This window comes from Mauremys mutica, chromosome 21, assembly GCF_020497125.1.
Source record: "Mauremys mutica isolate MM-2020 ecotype Southern chromosome 21, ASM2049712v1, whole genome shotgun sequence".
NCBI classification, from domain to species: Eukaryota; Metazoa; Chordata; order Testudines; family Geoemydidae; genus Mauremys; species Mauremys mutica.
Genome location: NC_059092.1, coordinates 11,480,062 through 11,505,335, shown reverse-complemented (window position 1 = coordinate 11,505,335; position 25,274 = coordinate 11,480,062). Strand labels below are relative to the sequence as shown.

Genomic DNA, 25,274 nt, shown 5'->3' with positions numbered 1-25,274 from the left:
AGCCCATTGCAAACATGCACAAATTGTGGGGATGTTTGGGCCCGATGTGAGAGCCAGACTCTACGACTCAGGCATATCTCTAGTGCATTGGTAACTCCTGCCTGCTGCCCCAGTCCCTTTTCCTCTTCCCATCACTGGGGCTTGTAACAGCAGGGGGGCTGGGTTTGTTGTCTTTTTTAAAGCAAATCTCCCATCTTGATTTAAAACGGCAAGCGCTGAGCTCATTCCATCCTTCCGACTCCAAAGGTCTGTTTGGAAACATGCTGACAGCTGCCCCCGTTGAGTTTTTGGCCCCGCTCCGGGAAGGCTGAGACTGGCTGCCCTCTTATTCATTTACTCTCTTTCTCCTTTATTTTCCAGTGTGAGATAATTAAGCTTCTCCTCGCATAGGCAGAGATCAAGACAGATGTGCTGGGAAGAGCTGGCTCGTCCTTCTTCCTGACCTGTCCATAGCTGCATGTCACAGGGCCACCAGCTCCGCTTGCTTGTTTGATTAGTGACTTGCGCATGTCTCGGTTTCCTTCCTTCCAGACCTGTCTCCTTTGGACAATAAAATGGCCTTTCCTGTTTCTAAAGTCAACTGCAGCCTCCCCATCATTTCTTTGCATTGCCATGTGCTGCTGAGGAAGGGAGAAGGCAGATAAGGCAGAGGCTGATAAGAGAGAGCCGTCCTATTGGCAGTAAAGCTACCTAGAGGTGGGACTGCCTCTGGTCTTAAGCCCATGGCTTTTCTTGCTTGACTGATCAAAGTGCTTAAACTAGAATAGGGCCTGAACTCCTCCCCCAGTTTGAATACTCGGTAAGTTCGACACCAAGAGAGAACCTCCTGTCTGTGTTCAGACAAGCCCAAAGCCCCAGTTTTGAGCATGCTGACACTGTGGGAAAAATCTGGATCAGGACCCAAACTTTATGACTTTAGCCACATCTCCCACTGGAAACCCAACCCTGTTTTTATGGTGCAGTCTGGTGAGCCCTCTGCAAAGGGCTCCTGGTGCTTTGCTAAAGAAAATAATGAATCGGTTAGTGTAAGCAAAGCAGCCAGCTTTGGGGGAGTGGTGTCTTTCTGCTGGGTGTGGAAAGGAAGCCCCATCTCTTGCCTGACAGATCCAGAGCTCCAACTGTAGCCACAAGGCAGCTCAGCTGAGGTCTCCTATGCTGCCATGTGTCCTCTGTCTGCCACTGACAAAGATAGTATCCTGGATACAGCAGAGTGAAGAGGTGGATTTAAATAAGTGGCTCCATCCAGTGCCTGGTTCCTTCTTTATAAGTGGCACAGTAGCAGCCAGGTGAACCCCTGGGGTGCAGTCTCCACTAATGTTCCCATTGATCCATGCCTCCCTTTCCTGTTTCAAGGTAACACAGGAGCTGGCTAGGTAACCTCAGTGGGGTGTTCACTGGCCAGGTTCCAGGCCCTGTTTTCTGGCTGCAAGTGGGACATTCACTAGTGGAACTGAGAGGCTCCAGGAAAATCCCCCTGAAGATAAATTAAAAAAGATCAGTAAGTTCATGAGCCCAAGGATAGTTTAATGGCCGTGGAGCCTCTTCATTGCTGAAGTAAAAAAATAAGGGCAGGAGGACACTTAAAACAACCCTCAGAGGCTCAGTCTCTCTACTCCAAGCTCTACTTTTCTATGCTCCGTTCGTGCATACCCCAAATCCCTGTTCCAAGGGAAAACTGGGAGGAAGGATGGTCTAATAGGTAGAGCATCAGACACAGGCTTGGAAGACCTGGGCTCAGTCCTGGCTCAGTGACCGACTTCTTGTGTGACATTGGGCAAGTCATTTAATCTACCCTGTGCCTCAGTTCCCCATCTGTAAAATGGGAACAACACCACTTCCCTACCTCACAAGGATGTTGTGAGGGTAACCCCCCCACGCACCACGAGTGTGAAGCGCTTAGATACTCTGGTGATGAAGCTACATTCAAACCTAGACAGAGATATCAATGCCAATCTCAGACTGACTAGCTCTTCATGGGTAGGAAGGCTCTGTCCTGATGTACTTGATCTTGTCTTGAAGGCTGCTTCATGCTCACAATAGTTCTGTTGGTTTCCATGCCTATAGCAGCTTGAGATTTTTCTGGTGGCTCGATAGCACGATTTATGACCCATTTTTTGTTAGAAACCAATGAGCCAGTGGCTCTGAGCTCACAAGTTTAGAGGGGCCCATTTCTTAGAGTTCAAGTCTCTGGCGAACAGCTCACTGTGATTCAAATAAAAAATATGGACTAAGTAGAATTGAGTGCTCTCTGGTGATAGGGATTTTAAGGGGTCCCGCTTGCCCCAAGCTGAGTTAGCTGCCAGACCCCTACCCATAGGGTCAGAAGCAAACTGCATCCTAACCCCTGCCTTTCAGGCCTAGGCCTGTTAGCAAATCCAAATTGCTATATAGGACAAAGGTTAACTTCTGCAATTCTTGTTTGTCTATATAACGGGCACCAGGAAGTAAAGCAAAAAGAGGAACCAAGCAGCCTAAGGTGCCCAGCTGTAATACGCAGAGTCTAGCTAGAGCTTTTGCAGAAGTAACCGCAAGCAGGGGTCTTACAGGCAGGCAGACTACCAACGAAAACCACATTTGGGACAATAGCAGGAAAAGCCCTAGATGGTGACAGGCTCACTAAAAGTAAGAAAGTATGCCAAATAAGGAGTTGGTAACGTGTAATGTGTGTGATGTGTAATTATGCTTTGTGGTTTTAGCCTTTATAAGCTTGGTGAAAATCTGTTAAAGACAAGGCAGCTACCCCCACCTTCTTTGTGTGGGGCCATGTTGACCTTCCCTTTATGCATATCGGAATTTTAATAAAGGTGCCTCAGTGTGTCTGACCCAAAATCAACGGTGTGGTCAATTTTTCCACGACACTGGGCAGCTCTAAAGGTTGGTCTGAGAAACCCAGGCTCTGCATTCCTGCCGGGCGCTGTTTGAACATGATTTGATTCTTTTTGTGCCGGCTAGTTTATGAGTTTCTCACTTGCAGATCTGTGAAGTAAAAATACAGCCCTTTCAAAGGCAGTTCCCCATGGCCACATCCAGGAGCTATTGAATAGAAAAGTAGAACAGGTCCTAAAGTGTTTCATCTTCAAGCTGCAAATCCCTTGGTCTGGCATGAGGCGCCTGTTCCTGTCTGGTCAGCTGGTTTTAGCCGCTGCTTGTGGCTACGCATCAAGAGGGTTTATTGGTGTCTGCTCACAGGTCCCCAAATTGTCTTGTTGGAAAACCACTAACCACAATGAGTCGCAATGGACACTCATGGCTCAAAGGAGCCAGGTTTAAGTGAGCATGAAGAATGAATTAGCCTCCATCTTTGCCCTTCCTCAGTCCTTCAGCACAAAGTTAAGATTGTGAGGACCCATTTTCTGAATTAGTGAGTTGTCTGCACTTTCCTCTTATTAGTATTGTGCCAGCACTGCGGGATTCCAGTCACAAACCAGGGCCCATTGTGCGAGGCGCTGTCTGAACTGTTCCTGCCCCAAAGAGCTTCTCCACAAACCTCTTGTTTGTGCTATGGTAGGAGAGAGACACTTTTTGGGCAATTCTGGAACATAGGAATTTCCTTTCTGGATCAGACCCGTGGTTCATCTAGTTCAGTGCCTGGTCTCTGACAATGGCAAGTTCCAAATGCTTCAGAGAATGGTATAAATCCCTCATAATCAACGGTTCTGAAATACACCTCTGTGAGCTGTTCCTTCCTAACCCTAAATGGTGGCTGCTGCCTTATGTCCTTTGTAGATCCCCCTTAAACATTTTGGTCCTAGTTAGTGTAGCCGTAATTGTCTAGTCTGCTTTTATCCCAATAAACTCTTAGTTTTATTAACATCATGTGTCAGCAAGTTCCACAGGGAACATAAGAATGGTCATACTAGCCCAGGATCCTGTCTTAGAATCATAGGTCCCTTCCAACCCTAATAATCTCAGCAGATCATCTAGTCCAACCCCCTGTGGCCAATGTCAGGTGCCCCAGAGGGAATGAACAGAACAGGTAATCATCAAGTGATCTACCCCATTACCCACTCCCTAATTATATGCAACATTTAAAAACAAGTATTTCCTTATATCTGATTTTAAATTTCTTGGCCCTTAATTTCATGTAGGTGTCCCTTTGTTCTTGTATTATCAGAGAAAGTAAGGAGTCTTTGGATACTGTGGTGATAGATAATATATGCACAAAATATAGGAGCCCAACTGACCACTTCTGTAACATTCATTATCTTGGATTTCTCTATCCTGTTCCCCTTTAATCTCTTCTCTAACTAATCCCAGTATTTTAAATATAAATATATATGATGATTACAGTAACTATAGTATATAACTTCCCATGTATAATAAATGGAAGCCAAGATCACGTAGCCTAGCACAGAGGTCATTGTAACAGAGATGGCCCTGTCCCACACTCTCGCCTCCACGGGTATTCCTAATTCATGCAGTAGAAGCAACGCATGGGTGAAGGCTTGTGTAGGTAAAGTATTGGCTTTTTGGTACTAGAACATGCACTGTCTCTTTCTCCAGGCTAGAAGGGTACTGCCCGTTGACTCCCACCTGTTTTATGACCACTCCTAAGGGTGATAGGATTAGCCCAGCCTCTTGTGATACAAGGGAAATGTAGTTTTTGGAGAGCAAGCGATTTTCCACTACCTTGTTTGTGACCAGGAAGGAGTTAATGTTTTGTATTGAATAGGACTTCCTTCTTGTTCTGGCCCTGCAGTGGATGAAAGTGAGGATGTGGTCATGCTACTTTCCACCAAGCTCTTAAGGCAAAGGAAGGAACCCAAAGTCTCCCAGTCAGTACTGTAAGCAACACCATCAATGGCTCAGGAAGGCATATCACAGAAGATTAATAGCATTGTGAGGCCCTAGTTTTCTCTCTAATACTCACCAAAGGCTTCAGTACATTGAGGCACAGACCGTAGAATTACAGGGCCATCCATTTAGTGGGAAAAAATGTGGCAGTGACTTAAAGAAAAAAGCAATTGCCAATTATTCTTCTGGTGTGTGGAGTGGGAGGAAGAGATGGGTGTCAACATCTAACATAGCTCAACTGATTCCTTTACACCAGCTACAGGAAACAAAGTGAGCAACGGGCTGCAAGAGCAGAGTCAGAATCAGCTCCCAAACTCCTGGCACTTAATGCACCAGAGAACTTACTTACTCCTTCAGGGCAAAAGCAACTGCGCTCTGCAGGCGGGACGGGCACTTCGGCCTGGACTTTAAAATTGAGAGTGTGTTCAGATTCCATGACCGAGGAGCCTGGTATTAAAGCAAAAAGCCTAACAATCTGTATGTTGTTGTTCTGATGTTTGGGTGACCAGGTTGAAATACAATGCACTCTGATGCTCAGGTACCATGGCGATAAATAGGTTTATGTAGTTGCTCAGAGCTGCTCCAGAAGAGCTGGTCAGAGTTATAGTTCTGAAACTTCAGCTTGTTCTGGAAGGATACTACCTTTCTAAAAGACATGTAAGCAGAGCCCAGAGCACGTTACTGTTTGTATTGTGGTAGTGCAGGTCTGCTAGGCACTGTTCAAACACATAACAAACATATGATCTCTGCCTCAAAAAGCTTACAATGTAAATTTGAGCATCAGCAGACTGGATTGTTGTATAATTGAGTGTCAGGTGAGAGCAGGTTTCATTCTCCAAAATAAGAGGAGCCCACAATTTTACCATAGGAAACCTGAGAATTTTTAAGTGGCATAAACATGCTCTGCACCATACAATAGACAGTCCCTGAGACGCTTGCCCTCTAATTAGACACCACAAAATGTGATGGGCAACGCATAGGAAAGTTCTGTTTTAGATCATTGAGTGTGTGTAATGAGGCGAGGGGCTGTGATGGCATTTCTGATGACAGGGATTAGCATTGTGGGCCTATGGGTATGTTTTTAAAAGCTAAACAGTTTTCCCTTTTATAATTAATTTAGCTTTACCAGTGCTGCTATAGACTGAACAATATGCCAAATTTAGCAACTGGTCCATCATTCCCTATTAATTAAAGGAAGCTGCTCATCTGACTCTTGGCACCACATCATAAACCCTTGGTGCCCAGCTGATCCAAGCACCACTTCACAGCAATCAACAAGCAGAGAGCCTTGTGGTTGTTCCTCCCTGTCTCTCTTCAGCAGGAAGCACTGTGGCTTCAAGGGGCACAGCTGGTTTTGCCCAGAGAATAAAATATCTTCAATCTCTGGCAAAGGAAGAAGGATGAGATGTATTATGAGGCTTCTGGAAGTGAAGGACTGATGGCTTTGGCTAGAACCATGCACAGTCTGGCTACGGTAGGAAAGCCACGCATTTAGCAGCTTACAGCATTGCTGGAGCATTGCAGACCTGATATACAGATTCTCTGTTTCACTCCTGCCTGCCTCCCAGCTCTGTCACATTCTAATATTTCCCAGCCAGCCACTGCTGGACTGACACAGCCCTACTATGGGCTCTTAATTCTGACCTGCAACAGCCTGGCTATTAAGTTTCTGGCTCCTCCTCTTCTTCCCACTCAATCCCTGCCCGTGTCAAGGTACCATTCCTGAGACAGAACTGCTGTATGGTGCTGGGCCTCTAACTATGCTCCAAAGTCACTGACCGATCTAGTGACTTTTGCAACAGAGACAAATCCAGACTAGGGGCATCTGTAAGCAACCCCCTCCACATACACAATTTGTTTCCCTTGTGTCCTAAGCAATGATTTGAAAATCATTCTCCAGAAGAGAGTCTAGTATAGCAGAGGCCCTACAATTCCTACTATGCGAGGAGATGCAGCTCTAGGGGAAATTATCACTGTTACCGTTTTTGTTTTTCTTCTTCTAGCTCAGTGTCAAAACAATGCTTTTACTAAGAGATCTGGAGTGATCACCAGCCCCGATTACCCCAAGCCTTATCCCAAACTCTCCACCTGCAGCTACACTATCCGGGTGGAAGATGGCTTCATGATCATCCTGGAATTTGTGGAAACCTTTAACGTGGAAAGTCACGTGGAAACAGTGTGTCCCTATGATGCCCTTAAGGTCTGTTGAGTCTCGTTTGTTTTTTCATCACAGCCTTCGTCGCTTGCTTCACCTTCCTCAAATTGTGCCCTTTATCTCTTGCCCTTTAAGGTTTTCTTGTTTGTGAACGTCACCAAGAACAACACACTTTCATAAAATGATTGGGAAGCAAGATTCCCAGCTTCTATCCTAAGCTCTGCCCTAAACTCACTGTGTGATTTCAGGCAAGTGACTCAACCTCTTGTCGTGCCAGCTTGCCGCCCTGTGAAATGGACGTAATATCTACCTCATGAGGATATTGTGAGGCTTAATAATATTTCTAAAGCACTTTTGAGATGCTTTGATGAAAGATGCTCGATATGCAATTATTGATGACTTGTCATCTATGAGATAACGATAGCTTTGTTTCTATTGAACATTTAACAAAATTTATCATCCCCTAAGAGAGCCACAGCTAGAGGTCTGCACAGTTCCTACCTGGGTGTCATATTGAAGTCAAGTTGTATGCTCCTTAGATGATCTGAATACCCAGGAATGGGCGAAGCATGGTTGTCTGACTCTTCTCACTGTTTCAGATTAAAACACCCAAAAAGGAATATGGCCCGTTCTGTGGACAGAATGTACCTCCAAAAATTGAGACAGGCAGCAACGTTGTGGATATTACTTTCACCACCGATATCTCCGGAGACCACACTGGTTGGAAGATCTCATACACTACAACAGGTTGGTAGCTCAGTTCTTGCCATTTGTAAATCTAGCTCTTCCGTAGGAGGCAGGGCTGCTGATGCTGATTCCAGAACCAATATTTTTTACTCATATTAATTCTGGCTACGTTCTCAGTCTATCACCTTTTTGGCTAGGATCAGTAGTAAGGGTATTTCTGAGAGATCCATTTCACTGACAATATTACTATGCTACTCATTTCAAACTAACCTGTACTTCCTGTTGCATCAGAAGCTTGATTATGTAATGAACTGGTTATTGTGTAAGTGTGCCACTTCTCTATACTGGATAGAATCAACTGCATCTCATAGGCTCGATGCTGCTCAACAGTGATTCTCCTTTAGCTCAAGTAGTAAGGGCTTGCACTTTTGGAGCAGGAGAATTTCTATCAGTGTGAAGTCCCAAAAGGCCAAGGGGTACAGCATAGTAGTGACTGATGCTGTGCTGTTTGCTACTGCTCCGTTACACTACCACACAGCGCATCTCTGACACTTTCCCCTACTTAATTTTCAGCTGCAGAGCACTCCCTGGATTTCATTCCAGTGAGGCGTGCACAGCAAGCAAACCGTTCTAAACTGCTTTCATACTTAGTTTTTACTTGGTTCATTAACCAATGTAAAACCCCTCGAGGAGAGCCAGAACAACGGCGCATGGTGAGATTCTCCTTGGGTCTAGTGTCAGAATAGTCAGGTCCGGCTCTGGCTTTAAGAAACAAGCACCCAGCTTGGTAAACTATGAATTGATGTCTAGGCTATAGAGATGCCCTTCACTCCACAGCTTCAGGAAGACTAGTCAGTCCTGTGTGACCCAGCCATCGGTCATGAGTACAACACAGCAAGTTTGCACATTTCTCTATGAAATGTTTCCTTTTGGTCTTAGTTATGCTGTGAGGGGAAAACATGGTATTTGGTTTCCTAACAGCAGATTTAGAAACAAAGATTAGAATCTGCTTTAGGAGGAAGGATAATGTTTTGTTTTCCATTCCTCTACAGCTTTGCCATGCCCCAGTCCTAAAGCACCACCCCATGGTCGCATCAATCCAGTGCAAGCAAAATACATCCTGAAAGACTACTATACTCTATCCTGTGATACTGGATATGTGCTGTTGGAAGTAGGTAAACTACAGCTCCTCCTCTGGTTTCCCTAGGGAGGTTAATTTGTGGAATTAAATGTGTTTCTCTCCAGTTAAATGACTTTATACAGTGGCTAACTTCTGTGCTGCTCTTAATGTAATTGTGGGTTCATCAACTATACACACACAGTTTGCATTAGTTATTGTGCAGTTGTGGTCCTTCCGAAATTATCCTTTCCCAAACAAGTTTTAGTGTCAGGATTTAGAAACTTTCCGGACATCGCTTATAGATTTGTCTGTAATTGAGTTGGGAGCTAGAGAATAACTTTAAAAACATTTGCCATGTTGTCTTAATGGAACGGAATTATTTTTTAAAAAGTTCTTTAAATTGTTACGACATCTCTGCAGATATTTGCTCTCTATTGCTGCACTGGAAGACATTTTATATTCATTCCTATAGCATTTCAACGTCAGTGTTTATTAGGTAATTTCTGAAGATATTCCAAATACAGCACCCACTCAGAGTAAGTGTGAGATCACAATTTGGCCTTTATTATTTTGTTTCACACAGGCTCATCTTCATGATCAATATAAAAAGTGTACTAGTCCCACATTAATAGTCTTCTCTCCATTTTCTATACATTCATTAAGATTCTAGAATCTGTCCTGCTTTTGACAGTTTGAGGACATTGTTGTTCATGTACAGACCCAGGATAACTAAATCCATCTAAGCTGTGTTAGTTTAAATTAATAATTAAAATGAGATGCAATAAAGGATGTGTTCATGTACTGAAATAGATAAAATCCAGAAGATACAGCATGCTCTTACTTGAAATATTTTTATATGACTTTAGCCATCTCCATTGTTAACCTTTAGGAGCACAGGGCAGGCATAAGTGGGTAGAACTGCCACTCCAAAACAAATATCCAGAAGTGTTAAGTTACCCTCACTTATTCCACCAAATCGTGGTAAGAAAGGTTATGTTTATATCCAAGATGCTGCAGTATAGGAAATAGCTTTACCCCTCACTAAAATTATACATCTACTGTTTAAGAACAAAGTAGGACATCTGAGAATAGCATCACAAACCCTATATACATCTGTTTTATGCATATTTTTCATTCCATATCAGTGAGCTAAAACTCTATACATTATATTTAACTGACACATTCGCCCAATAAGCAACATCATGATTATTAATGAAGCCAAGTTAGTCATTTTAGAGAAATAAATACATTTCTTATTTTCCTCTTGCAGAATGAACTGGTTTTAAAGTCTTTTAAAGCAGAATGTCAAAAGGGTGGTTCCTGGAACAAACCGATGGCAAAGTGCATCAGTAAGTCAACACTAATTGTCTTCAACTTTGCAGTATACCAGTGTCTTAATTCTCCTGTCAAACCCAGAATATAAAATTACCTTCATAAGTGCCAAGATGTAGGAGGCAATATAGGCTTCTTTTTTTTTTAGTTGCGTAAAAGTCACCCCTCTTATTATTTCAATTGTATTTCATATTTAAAAATTGGAAGCTGTCTTGAATTTTTCCCACCATTCCTTAAAAGCATGTTTTAAAATGCAATGATGGTAGCAACACCAAGTTAGTTTACTTGAAAACTACACTACAGGTATCCAGAAACTTATGAGGGCTATTAGCATAGAGGGAAAACTATTCCATTTGTTCAATACCTCCCTCCACAGATTACAACTACTTTATGTGAAGTTCAAATCCTCACAACACCTAGATGGTACTGTAGGTAGTGACATGCCCATTTTGTAGGTGGGTAAATGGAGACACAGTGAGGTAAAAGGGACTTGGTATAGCTCACAAAGCAAGTCACTAGCACGTGAGAACAGAACTATTAGGCATAGTCTCTTCCTTTATAAGAAACATTGAATTCTCTGGTAGTAGAACTTCTAGATTTATTCCTACTTCCTTCTGGGCTGTGTGTCATAACACTTACCTATATGAACAACATGCAGCATGACATACTTTAGATAGTAGATCTGGTCTAGATTAGAATGCATGTCTGTTTCATTGTAAGGCCCTGGGCGTAACTGCTTCCAGCACCCAAAAGTGCTACCTTTAACTTTAATTTTATAAAAATGTGTGTGTCTGGTTGCATTATAATTTACTCTTCAGAAGATAGTCCAATAATTCCACTTGACCCAGACTTTCCCTCATACTCACTACCCAACCTCCTCCCCCACCCCCAGGAAAAATCTTGGGTAAAACAAGTCTTTAACCATTCCCTCCCTGCAGATCAGCACTCAAGAGTCCGTGCACAAACACTGAAAAGGGGCTTTTTTTTTTTTAATGTCTTCTTCAGTTTTAAAAGGTTCCCTTTAAGCAGTTTTCAAAGTGCATCCTAAGGAGTTACAGAGATTATCTCCTGTCTCAGGGCTAGTCTACACTTACCAGCTGGGTCGACGCGGTGAGTTCGACTTCTCAGAGTTCGAACTATCGCGTCTAATCTGGACGCGATAGTTCGAACTCCGGAAGCGCCGCGGTCGACTCCGGTACTCCACCACTGCAAACGGCGGTGGCGGAGTCGACCTTGGAGCCGCGGACTTCGATTCCACGGCATCTGGACGGGTAAGTAGTTCGAACTAGGGTACTTCGAATTCAGCTACGCTATTCACGTAGCTGAATTTGCGTACCCTAGTTCGACCCCGCTTCTTAGTGTGGACCAGCCCTCAGATGGCCACCATATAGTAGGACATGAAGACAGCAAACTTCCTCCCATGCCACACTCTTGACAGGGGTAGGAGCCGATCAACTCCTGCCCTCCTGGCTTGATTGTTGCAGCCTATTTTTACATTGGTAATTAGAAGAACCTTTCACAATTCTGTCTTTCGGAACTGTTTTCAGTTGTCAACTGTGGTCAACCTGAAGACATAGACAACGGCACAGTTACTTACATCACAGGACCAGAGGTGACTACCTACAAAGCTGAGATTCAGTACGAATGCGAGAGCACCTTCTACACTATGAAAGCAACTAATAATGGTAAGGGGAGACATTATTCCTTACAGGCTGCTCCTCAGATGCTGAAAACAAGCAACTCAGCACCTCCCAGGTCCAGGCCCTGCATTAGGCAATAACATTTAGAAATCAGGCATGGGGCACAAAAAATTCAGCCGGTCACTTTGACTGAGAGGTTCAAGACAGAATTATTCTTCTGCAGCTGGTGGATGCGGGCTGGTGCGGTAGCACGTACAGGCAATACGTTCAGCTCAGTAGAACATGGCCCTAAAATATTATATTCAAGATCAGTTTAATGTTGATCTCAAAAACATTGTGTATCTTTGATTTAAGAAACGATCCTTATGTGAGGACTGGCTCTGGAGTGCGACAAAAGATGTTTCAGAGGATTTAATTAATGTACCTAACACTTCATACGTTCCCTTATCCTTCAGGGGGTGGAATTTACATTCAAATCACATCTGCCGGTGCCACTTTACAAGTGACAGTGGTGGCTTCAGGCTTAGGTAGGATACTTATGCTACATAATGCCCTGACCTCCCACATCTCACAGCCCAGTTAGCGAGAGGGATGATGCACAGAGCCACCTTCACATAGGAATTCACAAACCCTAAGAGGGTATTAGGACCTGAACTCTAAGAACTGAAAAACTCTGTACTTATATGGTCAGATACAGCCATGTTCCGTAGATGCAGAGCTTTAAAAACATGATGGCCACTTAACATGTGCCATTCTTGTACTTTTGCCTTTTCTGTGACATTCAGGTAGATATCAGTGTGGTGCTGATGGATACTGGAAGAACTCCAAGGGAGAAAAAGTACTGCCAATCTGTGAGCCAGGTAATGTATGAATTTATACAAGAAGTTTATAATTGATGTAGATTAGCAAGAACTTGGTATCAGGATAATAAGTACAGCTTTGTTTAGTATAATTTGTCTTAGAAATATTTGTTGTTGCCAAAAATTACACTAGTACATGGTCATTATTCATTATGTTATATAAAAGGATCCAGCAGCATGTAGGGTATCTTTCAGGCATGCCTGTACTCTATCACCTAAGCCATGCTTCATCATCTGTATTGCCATTTATAATGGTGCTGGTGGAGCTACCCATGTAGGTACTCTACATACTGCCGAAAAAAGCATCCAGCGTAGACATACCTTTAGAAGTGGTGTAATCTGAGACTCAACAGGATGAGGAACGTGATATAATTACAGTAAAAGATGATGAGACACATATTATGGGTCTAAATTTTCGCAATAGCCATAGGACGGACCGGGGCAACCACCCTGGGCCATGTGCTTTGGGGGGCCGTTCAGGGGCACGTGGGGGTCTAGGGCAGCCTGGGGGATTAGCAGGGGGCCTGGCACTAGCAGCAGCGAGCAACCCAGCCCGCCCTGCCCAGCTCTGTCCCACTGGCTCCTAGCATCTCTCGGGGGAGGGGATGGAAGCTGGGAAGAGGATGGAATGGGGGCGGAGCAGGGGTGGGGTGGGGTGGGGCCAAGTCTCTCTCTGCTGCCAGCGCCAGGCCCCCCCCCCCCACTAACCCTCTAGGCCATCCTGGACCCCGTGTCCCCCTGAAACACAGTAAGCCCAAACATTGGTGGAGCTAGGTCCACTTAATTATTGGTGGAGCCTGGGCCCATTTAATTCGCTGCCTATGTCAAGCACAGTGGAAGCTGTGGATTCTCGGTACCTCTTAAGCTTGTACCTGATTCTGTCTGACCCAACTTACAGTAGAGCAGATGCCTCTTTGAGCCTGGTACCAGAAGCAGGCAAAAGTTTCACAATACAATTAGAATTTTGTAGTTTGTATATTCACCATTGGTCCAGTTTGCACGAGTATCAGGCTAGAACAGAAAGACTTGTGTGAAAATGAGCCCATTGTCAGGTAGTTTTACTGCAGAATGTCATGATTTTTAATGTTTAGGCAATTGAATTATTTCCTAATTAGCTGGTATTTAGAGAGCATGAAAACCCATGAAGTTGTTTTGTGCTATTCTGTAATTTCACATGGTCTTATATTAAGCGTCCTTTATACTAAAATTGATTTTCATCCACCTCTATAGTTTTACACTAAATGTTTTTGTTCCCTTCTGTTCTTCTTCGAGTGATGGTCCCTATTGTATTCCAGTGTGTATTACACGTGTACCATGCACCCGCAGTTGGAGAATTTGAAAGTAGCATCCACTACTCTGTGCATGCACCCTGCTCACCTCCCACTTCCAACCAAGGCGATACAGGGTGGGGCGGACCTATTGCCTCTTCAGTTCCTTTTCATTGCTGCATGGTCTAGGTTGAAACCTTTAGTGAGCTCCTAGATATCTGTAAAGCAGCCACGTGGAGCTCCATCCACATTTGCAAGGCATTACACCCTGCTACAGGACTCAGCTGCTGATCCATCCTTTGGGATGGAGGTTTTCCATTCAACCCTACTGCCCTCATCCTCACATCTTCCCCCTACTTAGGTACTGCTTGTCAATCACCCACAGTGGAATACAATAGGGACCATCACTTGAAGAGGAGGAAATTACTTACCTATAACTGGAGTTCTTAGAGATGTGTGGTCCCCCTATCCACTACTTGCACTCCTTCCCCTTTGCTTCTATTCTGTTCTTTTTTGCCTCTGTCAGAGGCACAAGATGAGCCAGAGCGCATGCACAGACCTGACCCTACTTTCAAATTCTCTGACTCCGGGCACATGCATAACCACAGTGGAATACAGATAGGGACCACACAGCACGAAGAACCTCCTCATCTTCTCCTTATGCCCATACTTCATATGTAGCCTCTTTCTTTATTCTTAAGAAATTAAAAGTAGGATTCTTCAAGTGATGGTCCCTACGTGTATTCTGCTCACAGTGCAAGAAATTAAAGGTGGGAGTTTCAGAAGTGCATAAGTGTGCTAGGACCACAAGGCCCATTGAAATCACCCCCTAAATCAATATTATTTGACGTCAACCCATTTGCAAACTTAAGTTTACAAGTGTGCTCTTGTCTAGGTTTTCAGGCTGGTCACAGATGACTGATTTCTGTTCCAAAATTGATTAGCTAGTTAGATGCAATGTCTACACATGGTGACTTCAGCTGAGCCAGACTTAGTAACCACTTGCCATAGTCCAAATCTTTACTAAGTATTTATCACTTCATGTGCTTCTCTATCAGTTTGTGGAATACAAACCAGGACAACTCTGGAACGTATAATTGGAGGGAAAACGGCAAAGCCTGGACAGTTCCCCTGGCAAGTTATGCTAATTGCTGAAGATGGAAAAGCAGGTGGTGGCGCCCTCTTGTATGACAATTGGGTTTTAACTGCTGCTCATGTCGTCATCAGTCAAATAAACCCATCAACACTGACAATCAAAATGGGATTTCTGAACAAAAATTCAGTTCACTACCAACGAGCCTGGGCAGAAAAAATTTTTGTACATGAAGGTTACAGCGATGGCACCAGTTATAACAATGACATTGCACTGATTAAACTGAAACATAAAGTTCCAATTAATGCAAATATTACCCCTATTTGCTTGCCAAGAAAAGAAGAAAGATTCCATGTGAAAACAGATGATATGGGAACTGTAGCTGGCTGGGGAAGAACTGAGAAAAGGAGGCTTTCCCCTCATCTATTGTATGTTGAATTAGTAGTTATTGACAACAGAAAGTGTAAAGAGGCATTTGCAAAGCTGCCAGCTAGAGAATCTCTGCTAGTAACAGAAAACATGTTGTGTGCTGGGGAGGAGGAAGGGGGGAAAGATTCTTGCCAGGGTGACAGTGGGGGACCATTAACTTTCTTAGATAATCAGACTAAGAAATGGTTTGTTGGTGGTATTGTGTCCTGGGGCGTAGACTGTGGGGTTGCTGGCCTATATGGGGTATATACGAAAGTGATTAACTACATTTCATGGATTGAAAACATCATTTTGAAAAATTCTTAAATAGTCTACTTTCTTATGTGCAGTAACTAACAATGAAAAGGGAGTAAAACTAACATGTTCCCTTTGGGTACATTAACAGATCAGATTCCAGTTTTGTAATATTTTTAAAGTTGATTTAATAGACTTCATTTTGTCAATTAGTACTTTCAGGTGTTATCTGCCCAACTAACCTAATCAATTAGTTTTACACTCAAATCTTATTTTAAAGTTGCTTTCCATACCTGTTGCTAGGTGGAAGGCTCAAATGATCAAGGGAAACTGCATTTAGCAGCACCTTGTTTAGTTTATTTATATTAACTAAAAAAGCAAGTATTACAGAAAACTCAATCTTAAGTGTTAAATACTTTCCATCTGAAAGTTAGTGTTAAATTGATTGTCCACTTAATATTGTGGATCACAATCCTTTCAAAAAATACATATGCAATAAAACTATAGTATTACCAATCTAGTTAATAGAAGAACATACTTGTCAAGACAGTTTAGCACTTGTTATATTAGCACAGCCATAAATAATTCCCCTCAAATTAGAATACAAATGTTGAAATAAAATTTTTTACTAGTTCTTTGAGATGCTTGCTGCCTCTGATAAAATCCCAACAGCTTCTGCCGGCCAGCTCCGCAAGATGATGGCAAAGTATGGACAGAACGTTTCTGCTCTATTCTTAAGAGCCAGTTTAGATATTACTAAGAATAGAGTAAACACCCCTAATCACAATTGCAGGGATCTTATAACAACTTGCCTCTACAAAAAACAGACAGAGCACAGAGATAGTATAACCAAGATTCTGAAGGTGTTTTCACATTTCAGTCATTACTGAAATGTAATTAGGTCATAGTGGTCCAGTCTCCATATTCACTCATATTTAAAGCAGTACTACCCAGGAAACTGTCAACATCCCATCAGTTTTAGCAGTACATTCCCACTAGTCAGATTAAGAAAGATTTAGCAGGTTACCCTAAAAAGTTTGCTCAGAAGCTGTTATACTAAAATGCAATTTTTATTTTTTTTTGCTAAATGAGCCTGAAGAGTATAGCCTAATTGTATTAAACTGTTTCTATAAACATCCTTTGTCTGTTTAATCATGATATTGTCATACTTGAAATGAAAACTGTTAAAGAACAAGACAACGCTCGCAGGTGGTGACAAAAATACCTTTTATTAACTCAGTTAAAACACTAGAATATAAAAAGCATATAGAGAAAATGACCAATAAAGTCTGAAAACTGCTATAAAACGTTCAGGAATTTCTTTGAGGGTCAAGGGAGACTAAAATTCATAGTCAAGATTACCCAATGCTGCCAACCTGTTAATACCTGATCCTCAACTTAAACAAGTTTAAACATATTAAAGCCATGCTAATGACAAACTTACCATCAGGTTCCTTGCAGGGATGCCACCGTTTAAGTCTTTGGAAGTCCCAGAATACCATTTTTAAGTGTTACTCAGCAGCAGTAGCTGGTAATAGTGCAAGTGCTAAAATGCAAAATTCACAGATGGTACAGAGTTTGGAAATCGTATCTGATTTAGGTGCAGAAAAAATAAGCAACTTTTTGCAAAGGGATCTGAATAGTGAAGATGTGGAATTACAATTTATCTCTGGAGAGATCGCAAACCCCCCCCCCCTTTTTTTTAATAAAGTATGTAGATTGAGACTTAGTTGACAGCTATCCCCTTGGACTGGAGTTAAAGTAATACCAGTGCAAATATCTAAAAATTAGATAGTCTCCCCTTCATGATAAACCATATTGAGATTCAAATAAATAGGATACATCCTAATTAAGATCCACTTTAAGAACCTAAATATTCAAGTCAAAGCAGAAACTAAAGTAAATTGCCTTAAATTTCCATATTCAGAAGCTGCAGAATATGAAATACAGTAATAAAAGGATCAGTGTGGTGGTGGATTTCAAGCACACACTATATCAATTTCTGAAGATCAAATATTTATGGAAGTAACCTTGCTGGATGTGTTACTACTGGATACATTTCTCTTTTGGAGATAAGCCTCATCAATTCATCAATACTTTCTTCAGGTGGATATTCTTCATCATGAGCTAATATTTTATTTTAGCCACAAGTTTACAGTTTCTTCTGTGCTCAAATTAGAATGGGAATATTTTCCCTTTTGTTCCCAATCAGCAGGCTGATTTAAAGCAGCCTACAATATTTATTTTGCTTTATATTCTCATCCTCAAAGGAGCTGCTTTGGAAAATACATTTAAGAGCAGCAAGTCTACTGACAGGTATATGTGTTAGCTACTTCCCCATCGCCCCTTCTCCCCAACTCCCAACAAAAAAAATCCACCCTCGTTCCTAAAAACAAGTAGGAGCTTCCTTGGTGAGGATGCAAGCTGGAGGGAATGGCTTACCATTTTAGGTGAGAGCACTCAACCTTGTGAGAACTGGATTTTAGATATGTATCTCAGAACAATGCAAAAATAGGCAGTGGATTACAAGTTGGGTGTCAGGTATCAATGCATGAAGAGTGATGGATCCATTTGACTTGTCAACTTTTAAAGCATGCTTATCTGAAACAAACTGAATTACTGCAAAAACAACTTTACAGAAGTTCATCTCAAAGGACAAAATAAATTAACTGCTATGAATTCTTTGCATTCAGGGCTGCAAAACAAAGACACATATTACTTAAATCAGTTTTATTTAAGAATTTCCTACATTGACAAGTCTTATAAAAAGCATCCAAACACAGAACTGCAGCAAACAGCATTCTTATGGATATCTTACAGACAGTGGAACTTCCACCCTTAAGAGGCACACTGAGCTCGCTAGTGAACTCTGCTACAACTACCGCAAAGCACACCACAAACTCAATGTTCTCGTCACAAACCCCATCATCTTCGATTCACATTACCACACTTACATATCATTAACAGAAAAGAACACACACCATACAACATTCACAGCAGTTGACATAAGGAAAAAAAAATACAGATATTCATTTCACTTAACACATTCAACTAATTGGTTAACTAGGTATAAAACCCATTTAGTCTTCCAGATATGGATGTCCTTTGAATGCAAGAAACACTCGTACTTTATTTGCTATCACTGCTCTCTGCACACTCTCTCACCAAAGCCACAGGATTGAGAGACATCTCGCCAAGTAAAATAAAATCCCATAATGCACCACCAGGTCTCTGCATGCGCTCTCTCCTTTTTCTCGCACATACCAGCCCTCTCATGCCTCGGCACCACCATCAATCCCACACAAGGTTTCAAAAGTTCAAACAGCCTTCTGGTTCCATCTCACAGCCTTGCGTTCATAGCGTTGATACGATTCCATGAAATAAAGAGTAGCGGATAAAAATGGAACACCCACCGTCTAAGACGTAGCATGTGCAGTGTGATGAAGTATTCTTGGATGAGAAAGCATGTAGACAGTATTCCTAAAGCAGAATATTTACAGCACTGCTTTCAACTAAGTGCTTCTTCCATACACATTTGAAATGAGATGAACTGCAGAGATTAAATGAAGCCTTCATATTGTACTTAGTATATGAGGGGAGACAGTGTTAAAAGGAAAACAAACAAACAAAAAACAACACCAACGCTGTGTTCTCCAGCTGGGGCATTTGGAGAGATTCTTATGGTGGGGATCAAATTAAAACAAACAAGAGGAAAAGAAAGAATGTAGTTTCTGACCAATGGTTTCCTTTTTGAACATGCAAAGAATTCAGCTGACCAGGAAACATGGAATAAAATATTACAGGAGAAATCCTTCCTCTCAACTGTAGTGTGTTAGTTTACCCATCAGGCAAACAGCAGTTCACTTTCAATCATTCAATATTCCAACAAATTATGTAACAAAACTTATAAAATTCCTTTAACCTTTCTTTTTACAAAAGAAAAATGTCAAAAATACTGTTGAATATACTGCACATTGAACAAATTGATCAGGAAAATTTTAGTATATATGCAATTTACAATATACTTACCATGAGTTTAGAAAAATTTGATTTCCCACCATAGAGTCAGTATCAGAGCCCACTGTCTACATTCCCCAGCCTGATGATTTGGAATCCATACTTGAACCAAAGCCTCCATTAAACCCACTGCTTGATCCTGCATTTGATGCTGACCCCCAACCTATTGCTGCTCCAGAGTTAGATCCTCCGTAAGAATTACTTCCTGAACTAAAACCCTGGTTCTGCTCCCTTTGCATGTTGCCTTGAGGTTGGTTGTTTCCTGATGGCCCAGACTGGTTCTGTTGACTAGCTAACATGCCCATCATTCCCCAGCTGCTCTGCAATGCTGCCTGGGCTGCCGCCATCATAGCAGGGTTGATACTAAATGCTCCAAAATTCATCCCTCCACCCATATTACTGCCCTGGTTGTTCCCCAAACCACCTCCTCCCCCCCTGCTATTACCAAATCCACCCTGATTCCCAAAGCCTCCTGGATTACCACCAAATCTTCCACCTCTTTCTAACTGTCTATTGCTATTGTGCTTAGGTTCAGCATTGGATATATGTACGCTGATTCCTTTAATGATCAAGTCCTCTCCACAAAGAGACTGGGCAACCTATAAGAAATAAGGGATGTAAATAAATATAGAATTAGACCATTTTTAAGGTACTTGTTACAACATAACAAGACAAACCACATGATTCTGAATACAAGTGTAAACTGTAAAGGAAGGGGGTGTGAAGATTTGACACAAACTAAAAACAAGATCCTTTAGCTTTACTGAATAAACTTAAGTTACTTAGTCTACTGTGAAGATCCATATACACAGTACCAGCTGAAAAGTGTGAATCTGTAGACATGAACTGTAAGCATATTGATGTAATTCAATAGAAATTCAAAGTACAAGTGAAATTCTCAAATTGCAATGACAAAAACAAGCACTGTACAATCAATTCCAATAATTACATGCTAAGTGACAGTATTTGTCAACATTATAGTCAGAATGGTAGAGAGAGATATTGAAAAGACTTAGGAAACCGTTTCCTAAATGTCAGGGGCTAAAATATTTTAAAGAAATACCTGATCATCTGCAAATGTAACAAAAGCAAAAGCTCTGAAGGGTTTGGGGATGAAGACATCTACCACTTCTCCATACTGAGAAAAGAACTGCCGGAGCTCATCTGCAGTCATATCCTCGGTGCAGCGCCCAACGAACACCTTTCTGCTACGCAAAGGTTCATCAGGACTTTGCTGGATAGAATCGCAGAAAACGAAATATTGACCAAAACACTGCAATCATCCTTCTGAATACCAAATACAACTTAGTTTCTTTTGTGATAGAGAACTTCACAACAAACTATTAACCAGGTTATGAGGGTGTATCACAGCTACAGGAAGATCTAAAGAAAAGCAACCCTCCAGTTGCTCTCCACTCTACCTGAGATAATGTAATTAAAAACTGTATCACCTGAGAGGAAGACTGCAAGGATGAACTTGGAATTCCTGAGTAGATGGAAGCAATCTTACCCCCTAGGACCTTTGCACTAGAAGTTGTAGGGAAATCTCCTATCTTTGCTCTTGTAGTGGTGCAGTTCCAGTAGTGCTGACAATGGTGGAAACACCAGTCATATACTGACCACAGCCATATCTACTAACCATAATCTAAAGCTCTTCTGATGATTAGAGATTTGTTTAGAACATCTTGCTCAAGGGGGATCTCCTAGCTGTGGTGCCAGGGGAATATACGTGAAAAATGGAGTGTGGGAAGGAGATGAGAATTGAAAAGTGATGGCAAATGAGGACTGGTTAGGAAGGCAGCAGAGCATTCCTTGTGCTTTAAATCCTTCAGTTGAATACATATATAATGAGGAAATATACATAGTCAAAAGTGTTGGATTCTGATCCCAGCTCTGCCACTGATTGAGTCTGGCCTTGGGCAAGTTCCATACCTATCCTCTGTGCCTCACTTTCCTCCCTTCTGCAAAATGTGGGCAGTATCTGAAGTAGGGGCTGCTAGACATTTATGATGTCGGCAGGCTGGTTTCTGTAGTTTTCAGACTGGACATCTTCTCCCCTGTGCTTAGTTGTTTTCTCAAACCCCCATCCCACTGTTCCTTCACCTAACCTCCAGGCTCCACTCTTTTTGTCTTCTCATCTGCCTCAAAGATCCCGTTTAAGTCCCCCCCTCTCCCTTTGTTTGCCCATATATATCTAATCCCCTCTTCACTCAACAGGATTCTTTAAAGGAGTGCATGTTTTGTTTCTACAAACACTAAAATAATTTAAGGAACGATACCTTAGAATTAGGAAGTTTACAGTCACACCATCTTCCATCTATCATGTGTCGTTGAGACATCACTTTCACCTGGGTTTCATACTCCGTAAATCGAACAAAACCAAATCCCTTTGAGTGACCAGTCTTAATGTCCTTCTTAACCTAAAGCGGGGTGGGCGGGGAGATGGGGAAAGGAGAGAAAAAGATAATCTAGATAGCTGAAATACTGAAGCAGTAATATGCACTGGTATTCTGCAACTAGCTGCTAATTAGTTGTCTTTTCCTAGATCAAAAGGAATGCTAGGATTACCAAAGCATGATGAAAAGAGTGCAATGTGAAAAGTTTTGATCCTAATTTAATGAAGCTTCTATATCCCTCATGAAATGGCCACTGGTACGATCAATGACAATACACAAAAGCATTTGACAGTTTCATACTTACAAAATCAGGCTGTGAATTACCATTATAGCAAACAATGTTCAAAAGAACATGGGTTTGATGCATCCTGGCAAAGTGCTAATCCAATATCAATATAAAACAAATCCTTAAACCTAAACTCAAACTTATTGTTAAAGTTAAGGTTCAAAATCAAACAAGAACCGTAAAAAGAAAGTCTTCACAAATGCTACAACTACTAAACTAATATGCAAGCACAAAAACCAAACATCACACAGTGGGCCACATAATGTCTTGCTTACACTAGTGTAACCTCAGAATCATCCCCTTTTGAGAAATCAGTCTTGACATGAGTCAATTACCTGAACACATAGCTTACTGCAAAGCAAATAGTATAAAGCAAATTTTAATGTTACAACAGTTAAATGTGTGCTCTTAAATTTATACTGCCCTTTTTGCCTTGTACTGGCTCATGCAGAAAAACTTCCATCTGAATTCATAGCTTTTGACTCAAGTAGAGTCAAGTACAACAAAAATTTACCTGCACCATGAGAACTTCTCCAAATGTACTGAAATATTCCTTTAGATCTTGTTCAGTGGTTTTCCAGGGAAGACCCAAAACTATTAAATCAGATGTCTTTTGTACTGCTCGTTTTACTTTCACAGCTGATGAGGCATCTGTTTCATCCATTTTCCTCTTGTTATCTGAATGTAAAGATGTACATCAGAAACTCATCTCCACATTACATCAAAGGAAAGGATAGCTACTTCCATTGGTCAGAAGCAGCATAGCACAAGGATTAGATACTTTTTTGCAGGATGTATTGTGGAAGCTAAGAACTAGGACTCTTCCAGATACATACTAATTGCTTCATATATGTTATAATCCGCATACAACTGCCCTACAATATTGGGGAGAGGAGTGCAGAAAACAGGCAGATTCAAACTCTCATCTAAAAACACACTTTCAGCTTGTTTTCCACTGAAGTACTGCCAAATAACATTCATGTGCCTGACCAGAGTTTGTGTGTATTATATATAGTTTGAGACAATAGCTACTCAATGAAAAAGGAAAAGTGCTCTCCTTACTTTTCCCTTTCCTTTTCATCCTTCACCTTTCCCACACCCTCCCCTACAACACTGATGTCTTTGGCCCAGATCATGCAATAAGTGTCACATGGGCAAACTTCAGCCCTGCACGATGCTCATTGTAGGATTGGACCTTTGGAAGGTAGCTATATAAGACTGTTAAATGCCTTACAAACTGTAAGGCAAAGTCTTATTTGTAAAGTACCTTGTACAATTATGGTGCTAAATAATAGGGAACTCTCTGAAATTCACTCTGTGGGCCAGGCACACACTTTAAGTGAAAAAAAGACTTATTTGCAGTTGCTGCTATGGTTCGTTAGTAAGTTAAGAGGAAAACATAAAAACTAAGGAATCTATAGATCTTGATGTAAAATTCCTTGTAACTAAGAAAGTATGGTTGTACCAAAAATTCATGGAACAAAGACAAACCTTTGGGATAATTAACAACATAGACGAGATTTCCCCAGCCAGCATCTGGAGCATGCAGAATCCCTTCCACTAGCCGGACTCCTCTCATACACTGAGACACTGGGTTCCTGTAACGCAGGCCACATGCTCCGGGGAACTGGGCAGTAACTGTGGATAGCAGCACAGTGCCATCATCCTCTGAAGGGATCTCAATGGGCTCATCGTTCTCATCCTCAGTAACACGGATGTATTCAGACATCTTTGCTGGATTTTACTAATGGATTTAAAAAAAGGGGGGCATCAGCAATTTTTTACTCCCTCTTATTTTATTCATTTTTAATCTCATAATAAATCAGTTTGTTTCTCTGTAAAACACTGACACCAGGCACTAAGAACCTACCAAGAGATGTTGCATTTTATCTTCTCTAAGCTTTAAGTGTTGTGTTATGTTCTAACAACAGACAAATGAAGTGACATTTATGGGTAGTGCCTGGAAAGGAGGGGTTATGAACAAAGTTATTTAAAAGAGGATTTATTTACAATCTGCAATGATCTCACCAATCACCCCAACTGAGGGGATGGGGCAAGGGCCAAGCCTGTGTGGGGCGGGGCGCAAGGAAAGAACCCAACCAATTGGTATTGCTGGGAGAAGAAAAAACGGGGGAAGCCAAGGACCAGACCATACTGCAGTGTGGGGGGTGGAAGGGAAAGGGGGAGCAGGGCTCAGACCAGGCCCAAACCATTTCCAAGGCGGGAGCTGAATGTCCAGCTCACCCCGGGGAGAGGGAGTCTGGGAACGGGGGAGCAGAGGTCAGACCATAGGGAAAGGGAAGAAGGGAGTCAGGACCAAACCATTTCCGGGAGACGGGCGCGAGCACCAGACCACATGCCTCACCGATAGGCTGCGCCTAAATGAGGCCTAGCTTATAACCCCCCCGCCCGCGCGCGCTAGGCCTCACCACCGAGCCCCTCCGCGCGTGCCCGCCCCGCCCCTCTCGAGCTCCAGGCTGGGCCTAGCTCCCCGCGCCCCCCGGCCCGCTCAGGCCGGGCCCGGCCGCGGCTGGGACCCGAGACGCCTGAGCCTCTAGCTCTCCCGCCGCGCTCTGCTCACCGGGCCAGGGGGGCCTTACACGGGGCGAGGGGGCTCCGGGCGCCTCCACCTTCCTTTCCTGCTGCTGACAAAATGGCGGCCCCCGGCCCTCAGAGGCAGAGCCCGGCCTCTGGGCGAACCATTCCTCCCTCGGGGGGGGGGCGAGCTGGAAATAGACTGGAAAGAGCCAACGTCGGGAACTTGGCCTGTTTGGAACCGCGTAGAGCAGGGATCACACAGGCCTTCGTGTCCGTCGCTCGGGAGGTGCGTAGCGGTGCCTCCGGGCGAGGACGGTAGCAAAGCTGGGATTTCTCTCCCCCCCACGCACCGCAGAGCAATGGTATGATCCGTCCCGCCGGAAACGCGCATGCGTAAGGCTGGGTCGGGGGAGAGATGGGAAATT

General features: G+C 42.6%; 3 protein-coding genes across 5 annotated transcripts in view; 2 read left to right on the top strand and 1 right to left on the bottom strand.

The window, feature by feature from the left end:
- MASP2 (MBL associated serine protease 2) overlaps positions 1 to 16,919 on the top strand; it is a 47,317-nt gene extending 30,398 nt beyond the window's left edge. For both annotated transcript variants that reach the window (XM_044996157.1, XM_044996155.1), the window contains exons 5-11: positions 6,798 to 6,994; positions 7,549 to 7,696; positions 8,689 to 8,807; positions 10,027 to 10,105; positions 11,636 to 11,773; positions 12,514 to 12,588; positions 14,915 to 16,919. In XM_044996157.1, coding sequence (XP_044852092.1) covers positions 6,798 to 6,994; positions 7,549 to 7,696; positions 8,689 to 8,807; positions 10,027 to 10,105; positions 11,636 to 11,773; positions 12,514 to 12,588; positions 14,915 to 15,684 — 1,526 coding nt within the window. In that variant the 3' untranslated portion in view covers positions 15,685 to 16,919. The remainder of the gene's footprint in view (positions 1 to 6,797; positions 6,995 to 7,548; positions 7,697 to 8,688; positions 8,808 to 10,026; positions 10,106 to 11,635; positions 11,774 to 12,513; positions 12,589 to 14,914) is intronic.
- A 1,406-nt stretch (positions 16,920 to 18,325) lies between these two features.
- On the bottom strand, positions 18,326 to 25,161 carry LOC123354290 (TAR DNA binding protein). 2 transcript variants are annotated; one of them, XM_044996159.1, is made up of 6 exons: positions 24,912 to 25,161; positions 23,803 to 24,055; positions 22,826 to 22,989; positions 21,909 to 22,049; positions 20,693 to 20,863; positions 18,326 to 20,228 (listed from the first exon to the last, which is right to left on the bottom strand). In XM_044996159.1, exons 2-6 carry the CDS (start codon positions 24,038 to 24,040, stop codon positions 19,698 to 19,700), a joined length of 1,245 nt encoding a protein of 414 aa, XP_044852094.1. In that variant the 5' UTR covers positions 24,041 to 24,055; positions 24,912 to 25,161; the 3' UTR covers positions 18,326 to 19,697. The 2 variants fall into 2 exon arrangements, with proteins under 2 accessions (XP_044852094.1, XP_044852093.1); XM_044996158.1 differs by having other exon boundaries at positions 24,893 to 25,160.
- CASZ1 (castor zinc finger 1) overlaps positions 24,999 to 25,274 on the top strand; it is a 394,551-nt gene continuing 394,275 nt past the window's right edge. Inside the window, exon 1 of the mRNA XM_044996148.1 lies at positions 24,999 to 25,211. The gene's annotated coding sequence lies outside the window, so the exon portion shown is untranslated. The remainder of the gene's footprint in view (positions 25,212 to 25,274) is intronic.